General features: G+C 41.2%; 1 protein-coding gene across 5 annotated transcripts in view; it reads right to left on the reverse strand.

Moving 5' to 3' along the window:
* Positions 1–17,359, reverse strand: part of LOC110515909 (uncharacterized) — a 113,752-nt gene that overhangs the window by 6,174 nt on the left and 90,219 nt on the right. For 2 of the 5 annotated variants that reach the window (XM_090207089.1, XM_090207094.1), the window contains one exon: positions 2,609–2,857. The exons of 1 other annotated variant lie outside the window; for it this stretch is intronic. In XM_090207089.1, coding sequence (XP_090063215.1) covers positions 2,609–2,857 — 249 coding nt within the window. Of the gene's footprint in view, positions 1–1,074; positions 1,208–2,608; positions 2,858–6,470; positions 6,564–17,359 lie in introns of those variants that run through there. 2 more of the 5 variants (XM_036951215.2, XM_090207093.1) reach the window with 2 other exon arrangements.

The raw sequence follows: 17,359 nt of genomic DNA on the forward strand, positions 1-17,359 counted from the left end.
AATGGATTAGTCCACCCAGACAGGCAAATGGATTAGTCCACCCAGACAGGCAAATGGATTAGTCCACCCAGACAGGCAAATGGATTAGTCCACCCAGACAGGCAAATGGATTAGTCCACTCAGACAGGCAATGGACTAGTCCACCCAGACAGACAATGGACTAGTCCACTCAGACAGGCAATGGACTAGTCCACTCAGACAGGCAATGGACTAGTCCACTCAGACAGGCAATGGACTAGTCCACCCAGACAGGCAATGGACTAGTCCACTCAGACAGGCAATGGACTAGTCCACCCAGACAGGCAATGGACTAGTCCACCCAGACAGGCAATGGACTAGTCCACCCAGACAGGCAAATGGACTAGTCCACCCAGACAGGCAAATGGACTAGTCCACCCAGACAGGCAAATGGACTAGTCCACCCAGACAGGCAAATGGACTAGTCCACCCAGACAGGCAAATGGACTAGTCCACCCAGACAGGAAATGGACTAGTCCACCCAGACAGGCAAATGGACTAGTCCACCCAGACAGGCAAATGGACTAGTCCACTCAGACAGGCGTGAATCAGACAGATGTCTCGTGTGCCATACATTTTTGATATATTCAGTATCCGTCAAAAGTTTGGACACACCTACTCATTCAAGGGTTTTCTTTACTTTTACTATTTTCTACATCGTAGGATAATAGTGAAGACATCAAAACTATGAAATAACACTTGTGGAATCATGATGTAACCAAAAAAGTGTTAAACAAATCAAAGATAATTTTATATTTGAGATTCTTCAAAGTAGACACCCTTTGCCTTGATGACAGCTTTGCACACTCTTGGCATTCTCTCAACCCGCTTCATGAGGTAGTCACCTGGAATGCATTTCAATTAACAGGTGTGCCTTGTTAAAAGTTCATTTGTGGAATTTCTTATCTTCTTAATGCGTTTGAGCCAATCAGTTGTGTTGTGACATGGTAGGGGTAGTATACAGAAGATAGCCCTATTTGGTAAAAGACCAAATCCATATTATGACAATAACTGCTCAAATAACCAAAGAGAAACGACAGTCCATCATTACCTTAATACACAGTCAGTCAATCCGGAAGATGTCAAGAACTTTGAAAGTTTCTTCAAGTGCATTCGCAAAAACCATCAAGTGCTATGATGAAACTGGCTCTCATGAGGACCGCCACAGGAAAGGAAGACCCAGACTCTGCTGCAGAGGATAAGTTCATTAGAGTTACCAGCCTCAAAAATTGCAGCTCAAATAACTGCTTCACAGAGTTCAAGTAACAGACATCCCAACATCAACTGAGATTTTTGATATAAAACCACCGTGTCTTTGTGAGGCGCAGACTAGGTCCTCCTTCCCACCGTGAAGCATGGAGGAGCAGACTAGGTCCTCCTTCCCACCGTGAAGCATGGAGGAGCAGGTGTGATGGTGTGGGGGTGCTTAGCTGGTGACACCGTCAGTGATTTATTTAGAATTCAAGGCACACTTCACCAGCATGGCTACCACAGCATTCTGCAGCGATACGCCATCCCATCTGGTTTGCGCTTAGTGGGACTATCATTTGTTTTTCAACAGGACAATGACCCAACACACCTCCAGGCTGTGTAAGGGGTATTTGACCAACGAAGGAGAGCGATGGAGTGCTGTATCAGATGACCTGGCCTCCACAATCACCCGACCTCAACCCAATTGAGATGGTTTGGAATGAGTTGGACCACAGAGTGAAGGAAAAGCAGCCAACAAGTGCTCAGCATATGTGGGAACCCCTTCAAGACCGTTGGAAAAGCATTCCTCATGAAGTTGGTTGAGAGAATGCCAAGAGTGTGCAAAGCTGTCATCAAGGCAAAGGGTGGCTACTTTGAACAATCTAAAATATATTTGGATTTGTTTAACACTTTTTTGGTTACTACATGATTCTGTGTTATTTCGTAGTTTTGATGTCGTCAGTATTATTCTACAATGTAGAAAATAGTAAAAAATAAAGAATGGGTGTGTCCAAACTTTTGACTGGTACTGTATATTTGCCACTGCTCGACTAAAAAAAATATTGGTCGCCTATTGACCAACAATTGAGTAGTCGACTAAATGGGGTCTTTGGCCCTAAAAGCTATTCCACAGTTGAGGGGAGAAAGGGGTGAATATTATGAGTCATATCATCCTCCACTCACTATCACAAGGGTTAGTAACTACACAGACTCATTTCATATTATCCTCCACTCACTATCACAAGGGTTAGTAACTACACAGACTCATTTCATATTATCCTCCACTCACTATCACAAGGGTTAGTAACTACAGACTCATTTCATATCATCCTCCACTCACTATCACAAGGGTTAGTAACTACACAGACTCATTTCATATCATCCTCCATTCACTATCACAAGGGTTAGTAACTACACAGACTCATTTCATAGAACTTTAAAACGCTGTCAGTTTGTCTACTTCACTTCTTTAGTCTACTCTCTGATCACTCAAGATAGCCCCAGGTATTCAGGGATATGTTGTCAGAATTATAGAATTCAACCTATCAATAGACTGGGTCATAACTTATGGAGGTCTATTACTCAAACTTCCGAAGATATAGTTAGAACCTGCTCTTACCATGATGAACAGATTTCCCAATCTTCTCCTCCTCTTCTTCATCTTTAATGTTGACATTCAGCTCCAGTGTTTGACTGCAGTCTTCCAGCTTCACTGATGCCATCTCTGGATCCTGCAGTGCAAACTGGACTCCACTGTCACAATCAGGACCCAGTGACTGTAGGTTTGGACTCAGTGTGGACGGAGAGAGGCAGGCTGGGTTTGTCCTCACTGTTGATGTTACCGGCCTCAGACTTAATCTGAGTCGGTCTGTAGTAATAAAGAGAAAAGTACACAAAAATGAGTCTTGAAAGTTCTGACACAATCTTTATTCTCAAACTATATTAGATCAGGTAGCTAAGAGCTGACAACAAAACATTCAATTCATCCTTACATTAGACACAAAGTTCACACTATAAAGGGTTCACTACGTAAATGAACTTAGCGTATTCTAAACTAGATTTCCTAAACAGTGCATTCAGATAATATTCAGACCTCTTGACATTTTACACATTTTGTTACGTTACAGCCTTATTCTAAAATGTATTAAATGTTTTTTTCCCCTCATCAATCTACAGACAATACACCCCATAATGAAAAAGCGAAAACAGGTTTTAAGAATTTTTTGCAAATGTATTAAAAATTTAAAACAGAAATATCATATTTACATAAGTATTCAGACTCATTTACTCAGTACTTTGTTGAAGCACCTTTGGCAGTGATTACAGCCTCAAGTCTTTTTGGGTATGACATTATAAGCTGTATTTGGGGAGTTTCTTTCATTCTTCTTTGCAGATCCTATCAAGCTCTGTCAGGTTGGATGGGGAGCGTCGCTGCACAGCCATTTTCAGGTCTCTCCAGAGATGTTCAATCTGGATCAAGTCCGGGCTCTGGCTGGGCCACTGAAGGACATTCAGAGACTTGTCCCAAAGCCACTCCTGCATTGTCTTGGCTGTGTACTTAGGGTCGTTGTCCTGTTGGAAGGTGAACCTTTACCCCAGTCTGAGGTCCTTAGCAGGTTTTCATCAAGGATCTCCCTGCTCCATTCATCTTTCCCTCGATCCTGACTTGTCTCTCAGTCCCTGCAGCTGAAAAACATCCACACATCATGACGCTGCCACCACCATGATTCACTGTAGGGATGGTGCCAGGTCTCCTCCAGATGTGACATTTGGCATTCAGCCCAAAGAGATTAATCTTGGTTTCATCAGACCAGAGAATCTTGTTCGTCATGGTCAGAGTTCTTGCCTTTTGGCACTCCAACCGGGCTGTCATGTGCCTTTACTAAGGAGTTGCTTCCGTCTGGCCACTCTACAATAAAGGAGTGACTGGTGGAGTGCTGCATAGATGGTTGTCCTTCTGGAAAGTTCTCCCATTTCCACAGAGGAAGTCTGGAGTTCTGTCAGAGTGACCTTTGGGTTCTTGGTCACCTCCCTGACCAAGGACCTACTCCCTCTATTGCCCAGATTAGCCGGGCGGCCAGCTCTAGGAAGAGTCAATCCTGTCTCAGAGCTCTACGGACAATTCCTTCGACCTCATGGCCTGGTTTTTGCTCTGACATGCACTGTCAAATGTGGGACCTTATATAGGCAGGCGTGTGCCTTTCCAAATCATGTCAGATCAATTGAATTTACTACAGGTGGACAACAATCAAGTTGTAGAAACATCAAGGATGATCAATGGAAACAAGATGCACCTGACCTCAATTCTGAGTCTCATAGCAAAGGGTCCGAATGCTTATGGAAATAAAGCATTTAGGTTTTTAATTATTTTGTAAATTTGCAAAAAATTCTAAAAACCTGTTTTTGCTTTGTCATTATGGGGTATTGTGTGTAGATTGATGAGGAAAAACATTTAATTTAATCCATTTTAGTATAAGGGTAAAGTAACCAAATGTGGAAAAGGGAAGGGGTCTGAACCTTCAGAATGCACTGACAACTCGTTCTCATTCTGAGAAATAAGGTAGGCCCCTTGATTTAACATCTGAACAAAGTGGACAGGCTAACAAGCTTTTCAAACAGTTGGAGACAGAAAGAAGGGTGTGTTCATAACAATTCAACTGTTAAACCTTGTTAGCAAATAGATCCAATTTGGCTAAATGTAACGGATGTGAAACGGCTAGTTAGCGTTTTAATCGGTGACGTCACTTGCTCTGAGACCTTGAAGTAGTAGTTCCCCTTGCTCTGCAAGGGCCGTGGCTTTTGTGGAGCGATGAGTAACGATGCTTCGTGGGTGTCAGTTGTTGATGTGTGCAGGGGGGCTCGGGTATGGGCGAGGGGACGGTCTAAAGTTATACTGTTACATAAACTTGAAACATAAAGATTAGCAGGCTAATCACCAGCACCTGGCCTTGAGAGAAGTGATTATTGAAACAACAAAAAATAGCAGGTTAAACTATTTTGATAAAATAATACAATTATTAGTGGGTGTTATGGTTGTGGAAGGCTTATATTTAGCTTAGGTATAACATCACAAGCCCTGAATTCATTAGATTATTGCTGACTGTTTGAAATGCAGTGTATTCAACCTTTAATTGTACAAGGCTTATTTAGAGAAAAAAAAAGTATATATATATACACACATCGTGAATTGCCAATAAATACATTTCAAAATTTAAAAACTCAAGATACAGCTGTATGATATTTATTCCATATCGCCCAGCCATATCGCAGTACATTAGAGTAGAGTACAATACAGTACGTTATACTGTACTATACTGTAACACGGTCCGGATCCAGAATGGGGTCAATATGGACCACGGTCCGGATCCAGAATGGGTCAATACAGACCACGATCCGGATCCAGAATGGGGTCAATACGGACCACAGAACCTAGAATATATATAATAATACTTTTTTGGTTGGGCTTCGACCCCTGGTATCATATAAACACATAAGACATGGAAAAGTGTAAAATTGCAGGAAATTTGCTTTAAAACTGCAACAACAAAAAATGTTGCCCCATCTCAAAATGTATAGAATTGAGTGATATTACATTTAAACCTGCCAACAAGAGGGTTGTGAAGATTTTGTGGTTGCAAGTTGGGAGTTTGTTACGCCAATAAATGACAATATCCATCTGGACCTTTGCCACCTAGGAAATGTGTCATGTCTCAAATAGTACTGGAGAACCCCTGTAATAGACTGACTGGAAAGGTGAGTATTCAGTCAAAGTCCTGCAATAACAGCTAAGACATTAATATGTGTTAACTCTTGGTAATTGTTTTCTGTGGGTGTCACCTGTTTCCTGGGTGCACAATCCAACCCGTTTCATAAGTACATATAAAAATGTCCCCAATGCAATTATGTGGTCTATAACATCCACAGTGGGATTTCAAACGTTGTTTTCTCTTTTTTTATAATTTAATCAATTATTGTAATTCATTTTAAATTAAGTAACATTCCAATCATGTTATCTAGTCCAAATATGGAATGATTCCACTATTTTCTATCAGTTTGCCTCACTTTCAATGAGGTACTTTTACTTTGTGGTTGAACCGCAAATTCCACTATTGTGGCTAATCGTTATTGTGGCTAGCTTCACATATGTAGGGACAAGCGGGTAGGACGGAGACGTTGGCCATGACCAGATAGAAATGTATTATGTAGAACAAACATGCCTCTGATTCTAAGGAATCATGTCAGTTCTATTCAGAGCATTTCTATCTGCAACTTCCACAACGTTTTTGTACTGAACATCCCCAGGCGAAACCCACTGAGTTATATACGAACAATGAAAGCCTTACAATTGAAAACGTGTGGTGGACACCACGCCGTGTGCTTGTAAATGTTTTTTTCTCACGTTCTTCACTCACACGGTTTGACACAAAACCTTTCCCAAACGTTATTTCGATGTTAGTCCGTTTAAACGTTCTATTACATACCTGTAATAATAAAGAGAAAGGGTCAGCACAGTTCTGGCGTTTTCTTTATTCTGTAGAATGGTGGGCACCAACCCGGAACTTCCTGTTCCCCCCACTACCACAGTGCAACAGCGACATTATTGGACTGATAGACTAACTACTACTAAACCATGTAGAATATAAAAGTGAGAACGATTAGCTAGACAAATAAGCCTTTTTTTTGTGTCTAAGTTTTTAACCCATAACATATTCATTGTAGATAATCTCAGTGGAAGGCTAGGAAGATCATCATAAACCTCAGCCACCAGAGACACGGCCTGTTCACCTTGCTACCATCTTGGAAAGGGGGATACCTAGTCAGTTGTACAACTGAACGGCTTCAACTGAAATGTGTCATCAGCATTTAACCAAATCCCTCTGAATCAGAGATGTGCAAGGGGCTGCCATAATCGCCCGGGGAACAGTGGGTTAACAACAGATAGTGAACTTGTCAGCTCACTCTGACCACTAGGCTACCTGCCACCCCTAGCAGCTCACTCTGACCACTAGGCTACCTGCCGCCCCTAGCAGTTGGAGACAGTACAGGTGCATCAAAGCTGGGACTGAGAGAATGAAACTGCTTCTATCTCCAGGCCATAAGACTGTTGAACAGTCATCACTGATTTGATTTAGAGAATATTGGTGACTAGTAAATTGGCTTGTCCCAGTGTGTAGAGGTGTCATGACATGTATTGAGTAGATAAATACAGATACATTTATTGGAAATTCATGAATTAAACAAAAGCATTATATTTACTGTAAAGTTAACCCCCCATAACTACAATGATTCAGTAGATCAATAAAGAGAATAGGTCAGATTTAGCTTTGTGATGCTCATTTAAAAACTTCCTGTCTTGCAAGCTTCAGAAAAGCACTAAATATGTCACTTAAAGTATGTTTTTTTTGTAATTCGTTACACAAAAGAGAAGAACAGTACAAATGAATGTGCAATCTTTACTTTTCATTGGAAGATACATTAAGCAGGCTTCAATTAAGTTATCCAAACATATTCATAAGGAATAACTAGTCTAGTTTTAAAATACTATTTAATAAACAAAAATAATCCACCCAACCGAATGGTGAAAACTGATCATCACACCATCTCTATCTGATACATGTTGTGTCTACCAGCTCATTCCCACAGAGAACAGATCATCACACCATCTCTATCTGATACATGTTGTGTCTACCAGCTCATTCCCACAGAAAACTGATCATCACACCATCTCTATCTGATACATGTTGTGTCTACTAGCTCATTCCCACAGAAAACTGTTCATCACACCATCTCTATCTGATACATGTTGTGTCTACCAGCTTATTCCCACAGAAAACTGCAGAGGGAAGCAGTACCACCCAGTCACAGAGGATAGTCAACCCTCAGGGCAAATCCAAGGTCATATCAATATCTTTACAATAGAAGCGAACAAAACACACCAGAACTGACCAGGTTTCACACTGATCAGTAAAGTAAAGAGAGGATAACATTCTAGAACGCTCCCTTTTCTCACAGTGAGAAACAACAGGATTACAGGAGTAAGGCTTTTTTTTGCCAAGACTAAAACCCCACAGAGCAAAGCAATGCAGACGCCCAGTGGAGATGAAAAACTCCCTAGAAGGAAGGAACCTAGGAAGAAACCTAGAGAGGAACCAGGATCCGAGCAGTGCCCAGTCCTCTCCTGGCTGTACTGGGTGACAAATTACTTCGGGAAAGTATTCAGACCCCTTGACTTTTTCCACATTGTTACATTACATCCTTATTCAAAAATGCATTAAATTGTTTTTTTTATTCCTCATCGATCTACAAACAATACACCATAATGACAATAATAAACAGGTTTAGACATTTTTTATAAATTAATTTTTGCTAATCTACCGTAAAAGCCTGATTGGTGGAGTGCTGCAGAGATGGTTGTCATTCTGGAAGGTTCTCCCATCTCCACAGAGGAACTCTAGAGCTCTGTTAGAGTGACTATCAGGTTCTTGGTCAACTCCCCGACCAAGGCCCTTCTCCCCCGATTGCTCAGTTTGGCCGGGCGGCCAGCTCGGGCAAGCGTCTTGGTGGTTCCAAACTTCTTCCATTTAAGAATGATGGAGGCCACTGTGTTCTTGGGGACCTTCAATGCTGCAGATATTTTTTGGTACCCTGCCCCAGATCTGTGCCTCGATACAATCCGGTCTCGGAGCTCTACGGACAATTCCTTCGACCTCATGGCTTGGTTTTAGCTCCAACATGCACTGTCAACTGTGGGACCTTACATAGACAGGTGTGTACCTTTCCAAAGCATGTCCAATCAATTGAATTTACCACAGCTGGACTCCAATCAAGTTGTAGAAACATCTCAAGGATGATCAATGGAAACAGGATGCACCAGAGCTCAATTTCGAGTCTCACAGCAAAGGGTCTGAATACTTATGTTAATAAGGTTGTTGTTTTTTTAGATATATTTTGAAAAAAATATATAAAAAACCTGTTTTCGCTTTGGCATTATGGGGTATTGTGTGTAGATTGCAGATTACATTTTAATCAATTTTAGAATAAGGCTGTAATGTAACAAAATGTGGAAAAAGTCAAGGGTCTGAATACTTTCCAAATGCACTGTAACTCATTTAGAAAAACAGGATTGTATTTTTCTCCCCTTTTTAGTGTTACAAATAACAATGGAAATCAACAACTCTGTCTCTGTTGTTATATGTTTCTTTCTAGTAAGTATTTTCCCATCCTGGAATCTGAGATCTTGTGGAAATCTGTGGTAGAGAATAATGTATGACAATTTAGACACATTATCATACAATAGTTATCATCAACATGCTTTCGATAGTTTAGGGCTATAGCTACCTAGGCCTTGATAACTAGTTATTGGGTTATCCAGCTAGCTACGAAAGTGCATACTAACACGAAATATATGTATTACTAACCCAATATTGACCCCACCCTGTTGTTTCCAATGGGGGACTTTTATTATGAAGGCGAACCGTAAATTCCAGTTATTTATAATCGTTATTGTGGCTAACTTCACACAAAGGTGGTAGCTAGCAGCGAACAGCGAACTTAGCATAGCTATTTGCCAGCTGTGGGTTAGGTAACAGTAGCTAGTCAATGTTAGAAAACTAGCTAGCTAATACAAAAACAAACTCAATATACTACATGGAAGGTATACTCTGTACAATGTGCTATGGTAACTTGTTAGCTAGCTGGCCTAGTTGGTAGGCCTAATAACATCGCCAGCTAACGTTTGCTACCTAGCTAAATTTAGTTAAGTACGTTTGCTAACGTTAGCTAGCTACAGTTATGCCTCTGCAGTTAGCTAGCCAACACTTGGTGAGCATAATAATAAAGAAATCCCCATCAAAATCCTTCTGTTTAAGCATTAGATGTATTCTTGCATGGGCTGCGTCTCAATCCACCACATCCGCTGATGTCGTCCTTCCGTGGCAGAGCTGCGGTGTTGTTTGTCAGACCAGGAGACACCAACTTCTGTCTGTATCGTCCGAAAAGTTCGGCCTACAAGCTGAGACTCACGAACAAACACATTTTTCTCTTGGACGCTCACAAGTGTCTGAATCTAGCAGGTACCAGTAAAAAACATATTTTAAGTATATATTGAAGTACTTTAGTTGTTTTTTAAAGGTGCTAAATACAGGTAAATATGTTTACTGATCTTAATCTCTCAGATTCAGAAACTTCAAAACCAACTTCCCTTTGAAAAGTGTTAACTATATCATCCCCCACTCATTATCGCAAAGGGTTATCAATTGTCAGGGTCAATTCCATTTCAATTAGTCAATTCAACCCAAATTCCAATTCCACATTTTCCTCATTCAAAAGCGTTGAAGAGAATTGGATGTCAGAATTACAGAATTCAACCTAACAATAGACTGGATGATAATTTATGGAGGTCTAATTTATCAAGATAATTTATAGTTAGATATAACCTGCTCTTACCATGATTAACAGATTTCCCAATCTTCTCCTCCTCTTCTTCATCTTTAAAGTTGACATTCAGCTCCAGTGTTTGACTGCAGTCTTCCAGCTTCACTGATGCCATCTCTGGATCCTGCAGTGCAAACTTGGCTCCACTGTCACAATCAGGACGCAGTGACTGTAGGTTTGGAGTGTGTAATTTGTCAACTCTGAATAGTATCCCAGTCCTAAATAGAAGTCTGGGATCAACTTCCTCCCCTGTGCAGGCCACACCCCCTCTCATTGTAATGTACTTATGAACACAATTTGAACAATAGCTTCCTAAAATGCTGTGGTGCTTACTAACACAATAGGAAAGGTTGTGGTAGATGTGGGCCATCACAGGGGAGGTCACAGCTCTTTCACTCTGAACATTCATATCAATGACTCACCCTGAAATGACCCATCAATACCAGAGTTCTACAAGACTTATTTACATAATCAACTGGGCATTACAACAGTCTGACCCTCATTATAGTCCTGGGTATATATTGAGCTCTAACAATGGGTCGTGGAAAAGGTCTTTTGAAATGAATACTGTAGTGGTGTGAGAAAGGTAACACAAGCTTCCTCTCTGGTTCCATTCCCTAATAGTAACTGGGTCATTATTGGATTGTGGTGGTAATGCTGTCCCTGGACTTTGGTACCATATAAAACACTTTAAAAATGACAATTTGTTTTTGTTTTATTTAACTGTAATTCAATAAGAAACATGTTTAAGTCCTTTACACTGTAAAACATTAATTTGTATGAATTGTAGCAAATTGGATTGTCCCAATGGTGATGTGTAAAGGTGTAGTGACATGTTTTGACTAGATAGATATTTTGAATGCCATGAATTAAACAAAAACGTTTTTTTGGGTTAACTATATAGAAAATACAAAAGGTTAAACCAGCACAAATTCATAAAGAATGTTTATTTGTCATAGATCAATTACATTCATTGCAGTTATCCAAATAAATGTAACAATGACTACTAAAGTAATCAATCTAGTTTTATAAGACAATGTAATAAACACATGTAGTCATTTCATAGCCTGTGTATCATTAAACAAAAGTCATGTAGTAAAAAAAGAACCCACCCAACCTAATGTTGAAAACTGATCATCACACCACCATCTTGTATCTACTAACTCATTCCCACAGAAAACTGATCATCACACCATCTCTATCTGATACATGTTGTATCTACTAACTCATTCCCACAGAGAACTGATCATCATCACACCATCTCTATCTGATACTGATCATCATCACACTCTCTCTACCTGCCGAGGAATAGCTTTTTATTTTATTATCATTGTTGAATATTTAAAAACATACAATCTATTTGCAGTGAAGTCGCTCGACATCTACATCACATTAGTCATCTGACAGACTCCCATCCAGAGCGATCCACAGATGCAACAACGGTCAAAGCCCTGAGGGACAACTTGGTGTCAGATCAAAACGTATTATATCTTACAAAAATCCATACCGCTCACTTTAGTATGATACCAGTATATTATGTTACATGACAATGGCCTACGAATGTAATATGAGTCGTACAATATAATACGATTTGTAGGATGTATAAGTATGTTACGAATTACAATATGTTACAAATATGCAATACGTATTATATTTTACTTATTCCAATTTGATGTTAACGTTAATTAACATGCTAAATAGTTGCATGCTAACTTAACATTCTGAATACACTATAAAAACTCAGCAAAAAAAAGAAACATCCCTTTTTTAGGACCCTGACTTTCAAATATAATTCGTAAAAATCCAAATAACTTCACAGATCTTCATTGGACTGCAGATGTGGCCAGGGCAATAAATTGCAATGTCCGTGCTTAAGACAGCGCTACAGGGAAACAGGACGGACAGCTGATCGTCCTCTCAGTGGCAGACCACGTGTAACAACATCTGCACAGGATCGGTACATCTGAACATCACACCTGCGGGACAGGTACAGGATGGCTACAACAACTGCCCGAGTTACACCAGGAACGCACAATCCCTCCATCAGTGCTCAGACTGTCCCCAATAGGCTGAGAGAGGCTGGACTGAGGGCTTGTAGGCCTGTTGTAAGGCAGGTCCTCACCAGACATCACCGGCAACAACGTCACCTATGGGCACAAACCAACCTTTGCAGACGGGACTGGCAAAAAGTGCTCTTCACTGACGAGTCACGGTTTTGTCTCACCAGGGGTGATGGTTGGATTTGCATTTATTGTTGAAGGAATGAGCGTTGCACCGAGGCCTGTACTCTCGAGTGGGATCGATTTGGTTGAGTGTCTGTCATTGGTCTGGGGCGATGTGTCACAGCATCATTGGACTGAGCTTGTTGTCATTGCAGGCAATGTCAACGCTGTGCTTTACAGGGAAGACATCCTCCTCCCTCATGTGGTACCCTTCCTGCAGGCTCATCCTGACATGACCCTCCAGCATGACAATGCCACCAGCCATACTGCTCGTTCTGTGCATGATTTCCTGCAAGACAGGAATGGCCAGCGAAGAGCCCGGATCTTAAGTTTGCTGAAAATAAACGCACTTGACAGTGAGAGGATGTTTATTTTTTTGCTGAGATATATATATATATATATATACACACACACACACACAAAAGTATGTGGACACCCCTTCAAACCCTTTACTGACCGGTGTATACAATCGAGCACACAGCCATGCAATCTCCATAGACAAATGTTGGCAGTAGAATGGCCTGAAGAGCTCAGCAACTTTCAAAGTGGCATTGTCATAGGATGCCACCTTTCCAACAAGTCAGTTTGTCAAATTTCTGCACTGCTAGAGCTACCCAGGTCAACTGTAAGTGCTGTTATTGTGAAGTGGAAACGTCTAGGAGCAACAACGGCTCAGCCGCGAAGTGGTAGGTCACACAAGCTTACAGAACGGGACTGCCAAGTGCTGAAGCGCGTAAGAATTGTCTGTCCTCGGTTGCAACACTCACTAACGAGTTCCAAACTGCCTCTGGAAGCAACGTCAACACAAGAACTGTTAGTCAGGAGCTTCACAAAAAAATGGGTTTCTATAGCCGAGCAGCTGCACACAAGACTAAAATCACCAAGATGTGCAATGCCAAGCGTCAGCTGGAGTGGTGTAAAGCTATTGGACTTTCTGGAGTAATGAATCACGCCTCATCTGGAAGTCTGATGGACAAATCTGGGTTTGGTGGATGCTAGGCGAACGATACCTGCCACAATGCATAGTGCCAAATGTAAAGTGTGGTGGAGGTATAATGGTCTAGGGCTGTTTTTCATGGTTCGGGCTAGGCCCCTTAGTTTCAGTGAAGGGAAATCTTAACGCTACAGCATACAATGACAGTCTTGACGATTCTGTGCTTCCAACTTTGTGTCAACAGTTTGGGGAAGGCCCTTTCCTGTTTCAGCATGACAATGCTCCTATGCACAAAGCAAGGTCCATACAAAAATGGTTTATTGAGATCGGTGTGGAAGAACTTGACTGGCCTGCACAGAGCCCTGACCTCAACCCCATCGAACAACTTTGGGATGAATTGGAACGCTGACTTCGAGCCGAATGAAAGAAAGTCCCCACAGCAATGTTCCAGCATCTACTGGAAAGTATTTCCAGAAGAGTGGAAGCTGTTATAGCAGCAGAGGGAGGGACCAAGTCCATATTAATGCCCATGATTTTGTAATGAGATGTTCGACGAGCAGGTGTCCACATACTTTTGGTCATGTAGTTTAGTTGCAAAGTTGCTTATTAGCTAAAATGCTAAAGTTGTCTATGATGTGATTCGAACATGAAACCTTTGGGTTGCAATACGTTCATGTTATATGCAGACCCATCCACCCCGACCAACAGACCAACCTCATTTTGTTTTTGCCTTAAAAGGAAAATGTTTAAATGTTTCAACTTCATATTCAATTCAATATTCATCTCCAGCACCACCTCCTCTGCACAGTTGTCAATGAGAAACAATAGGATTACAATAGAGTGTTCGTCTTAATGTTATAAAATTCCCTGTTACCACTTCCTTTACGAGATGAGAATGAAGCGATGGAGTGACTAATCTTAACTGGCCTGAGACAACTGATCAGGCTTCTTGCCTTTATGTATACGTTGATGTGTTTTTAAGGAAGCCAATTGGGAGAAACTCTTCTGACAGTCAGAGCAGAAGTAAGGCTTCTCTCCTGTGTGTTTTCTTTGATGAATTTTTAGCTCAGTTGATGTTGTGAAGCACTTCCCACAGTCAGAGCAGGAGTAAGGTTTCTCTCCTTTATGTATGCGTTGGTGTATTTTTAAGCTGCCCTGTTGGGAGAAACTCTTCCCACAGTCAGAGCAGGAGTAAGGCTTCTCTCCTGTGTGTCCTCTTTGATGAACTTTTAGCTCAGTTGATGTTGTGAAGCACTTCCCACAGTCAGAGCAGGAGTAAGGCTTCTCTCCTTTATGTATTCGCTGGTGACATTTTAAGTTGCTCTGTTGGGAGAAACCCTTCCCACAGTCAGGGCAGGAGTAAGGCTTCTCTCCTGTATGTATTCGCTGGTGACATTTTAAGTGGATCTGTTGAGAGAAACCCTTCCCACAGTCAGAGCAGTAGTAAGGCTTATCTCCTGTGTGTGTACGTTGGTGTGTTTTAAAATTGCTCTGTTGAGAGAAACTCTCCCCACAATCAGAGCAGTAGTAAGGTTTCTCTCCAGTGTGCATTTTCTGATGAACTGTCAGAGTCCTTGATGTTATGAAACTCCTCCCACAGTCAGAACAGAAGTAAGGCTTCTCTCCTGTGTGTGTTCTCTGATGAACTCTTAGCCCAGTTGATGTTGTGAAACATTTTCCACAGTCAGAGCAGTAGTAAGGCTTCTCCCCTGTGTGTATACGTTGGTGTGTTTTTAAGTTGCTCTGATGAGAGAAACGCTCCCCACAATCAGAGCAGGAGTAAGGTTTCTCTCCAGTGTGCACTCTCTGATGAACTGTCAGAGCCTGTGATGTTTTTAAACTCTTCCCACAGTCAGTGCAGGAATACAGATTATCTCCTGTGTGTATTTTTAAGTGTATTTTTAGTTTTGATAGAAATGGGAAAATCTCCTCACAATGTGGGCAGGGATGAGACCTCTTAGCTCTGTGATTTTCCTGCTGTTGCTCTCTGGATGTAGAGAATGTCTCAACATGGTCTCCTGTGTGAACAACATCAGAAGAAACAGTCAGTTGGTGTGATGTACATATGACTTCATAACAGTAGGCTGTACAATACAGGGAATAAAGCTATTAGGGCTGTGCCGACAAAAAAAAATGTATCCTGGTCGACAGTCTGTTCTTTCGACCAATCGATTGGTATACATTTTAAAACGGGTATTTTTCCAAATATTAGACACACCCTTTGTTTGAATAAAATCAACTATATGTAGGCTACTGAGCTTGTCTGACGCTTTAAGCACGGCAATACATTTTTAAAAAATCAAGACATAAATGACTAAAGAGGGAGCCAGAGATCAACCTGTTCCCGACCCTCCTCCTCCTCACTGCTGCTGGCCTTCTCAGATTCTGCTGTTACCCTCCTGAAGTTGAGGATAATAGGCTACACCAGCGGTCAACAGATTTTTCCATTTGGAGTGGCAGATTATCGTGCCATTTCTACTGATCTGCGTGTCAGTTATGGTTTTCATGGAACCTTTAAATTTAATTTAAAATAACATCTTCATGTCTCAAATCAATGTCACGTGGTTAATAAATTATATCCCAATTAAAATTATTCAATTAAAAAAAAGTTACTTCTATTGCCAATATGTAAAAACAGCCTACAAATAGCCAACAAAAACACTGCAGCCTGCATGTAGAACATATCCTGATGAAAATAAATATTCTATAAATCACATTGGCTACACATGGCCTGTCTGCAAGGAACTTGAAACATTGCATCCCAACTAGTAATTTGGTCTGGCCTGTGCTAGAAAACTTCCAACATTGTATAAAATATTCTGGGCCCTCAGAGTTTCCTTGGCCAGTGAGCTCAGGAAAGACAGACACAGCTGTAGGCTATTTGCGCAAGGGATGAGAAGTAATCAGGTAGGCCTATTTTATGACGTTAAACCGGATCAGAGCATGACATTTTTCCCCTTTCATGCTGAGTCGTTATCGAAAGGAAGAGAGCTGAAAAGATGAGTAAAATAGGCTACATTGAGGAAATGTTGTCATTCTCACTGGTTGTAAAAACAGACTTTGTTTACTTGCTGTTTGAGGGGAAGAAAAATGACTTTGAGAAACTCCACAGTGATGGTGAGTTAAGACGATCAAAATTGGAAAGAAGTTGAAGGTGCTCAACCAACGTGAGCAGAGGTGCAACCTAAAAATGTGTAAACATCATTGAACAGGAAAAGGCGCAACACTCGCTCACCATTTTTTTTAAATCGTAGTTTTAGTTTTGTTAAGCAAGTTTAAAAGATTGACGTTTCGGTCTTCAATGCCCTTCAAACTTCAATATTTTAAACTTGCTTAATAAAAAATAAAAAAAGTCATGAGTGAGAGTTGCGCCTTTTCCTGTCCAATGAGTTAAGACATTCAGACATATTATCAGATCACTAAATGGGCACATTTATAGGCCTACATTTACACAGAGACCAGCTAGCCTATAGGCCTACATTTACACAGAGGCCAGGTAGCCTATAGGCCTACATTTACACAGAGGCCAGGTAGCCTATAGGCCTACATTTACACAGAGACCAGCTAGCCTATAGGCCTACATTTACACAGAGGCCAGGTAGCCTCTAGGCCTACATTTACACAGAGACCAGCTAGCCTATAGGCCTACATTTACACAGAGACCAGCTAGCCTATAGGCCTACATTTACACAGAGGCCAGGTAGCCTATAGGCCTACATTTACACAGAGGCCAGGTAGCCTATAGGCCTACATTTACACAGAGGCCAGGTAGCCTATAGGC

This window comes from Oncorhynchus mykiss, chromosome 18 (assembly GCF_057628025.1).
Source record: "Oncorhynchus mykiss isolate SJ-2025 chromosome 18, ASM5762802v1, whole genome shotgun sequence".
NCBI classification, from domain to species: domain Eukaryota; kingdom Metazoa; phylum Chordata; class Actinopteri; order Salmoniformes; family Salmonidae; genus Oncorhynchus; species Oncorhynchus mykiss.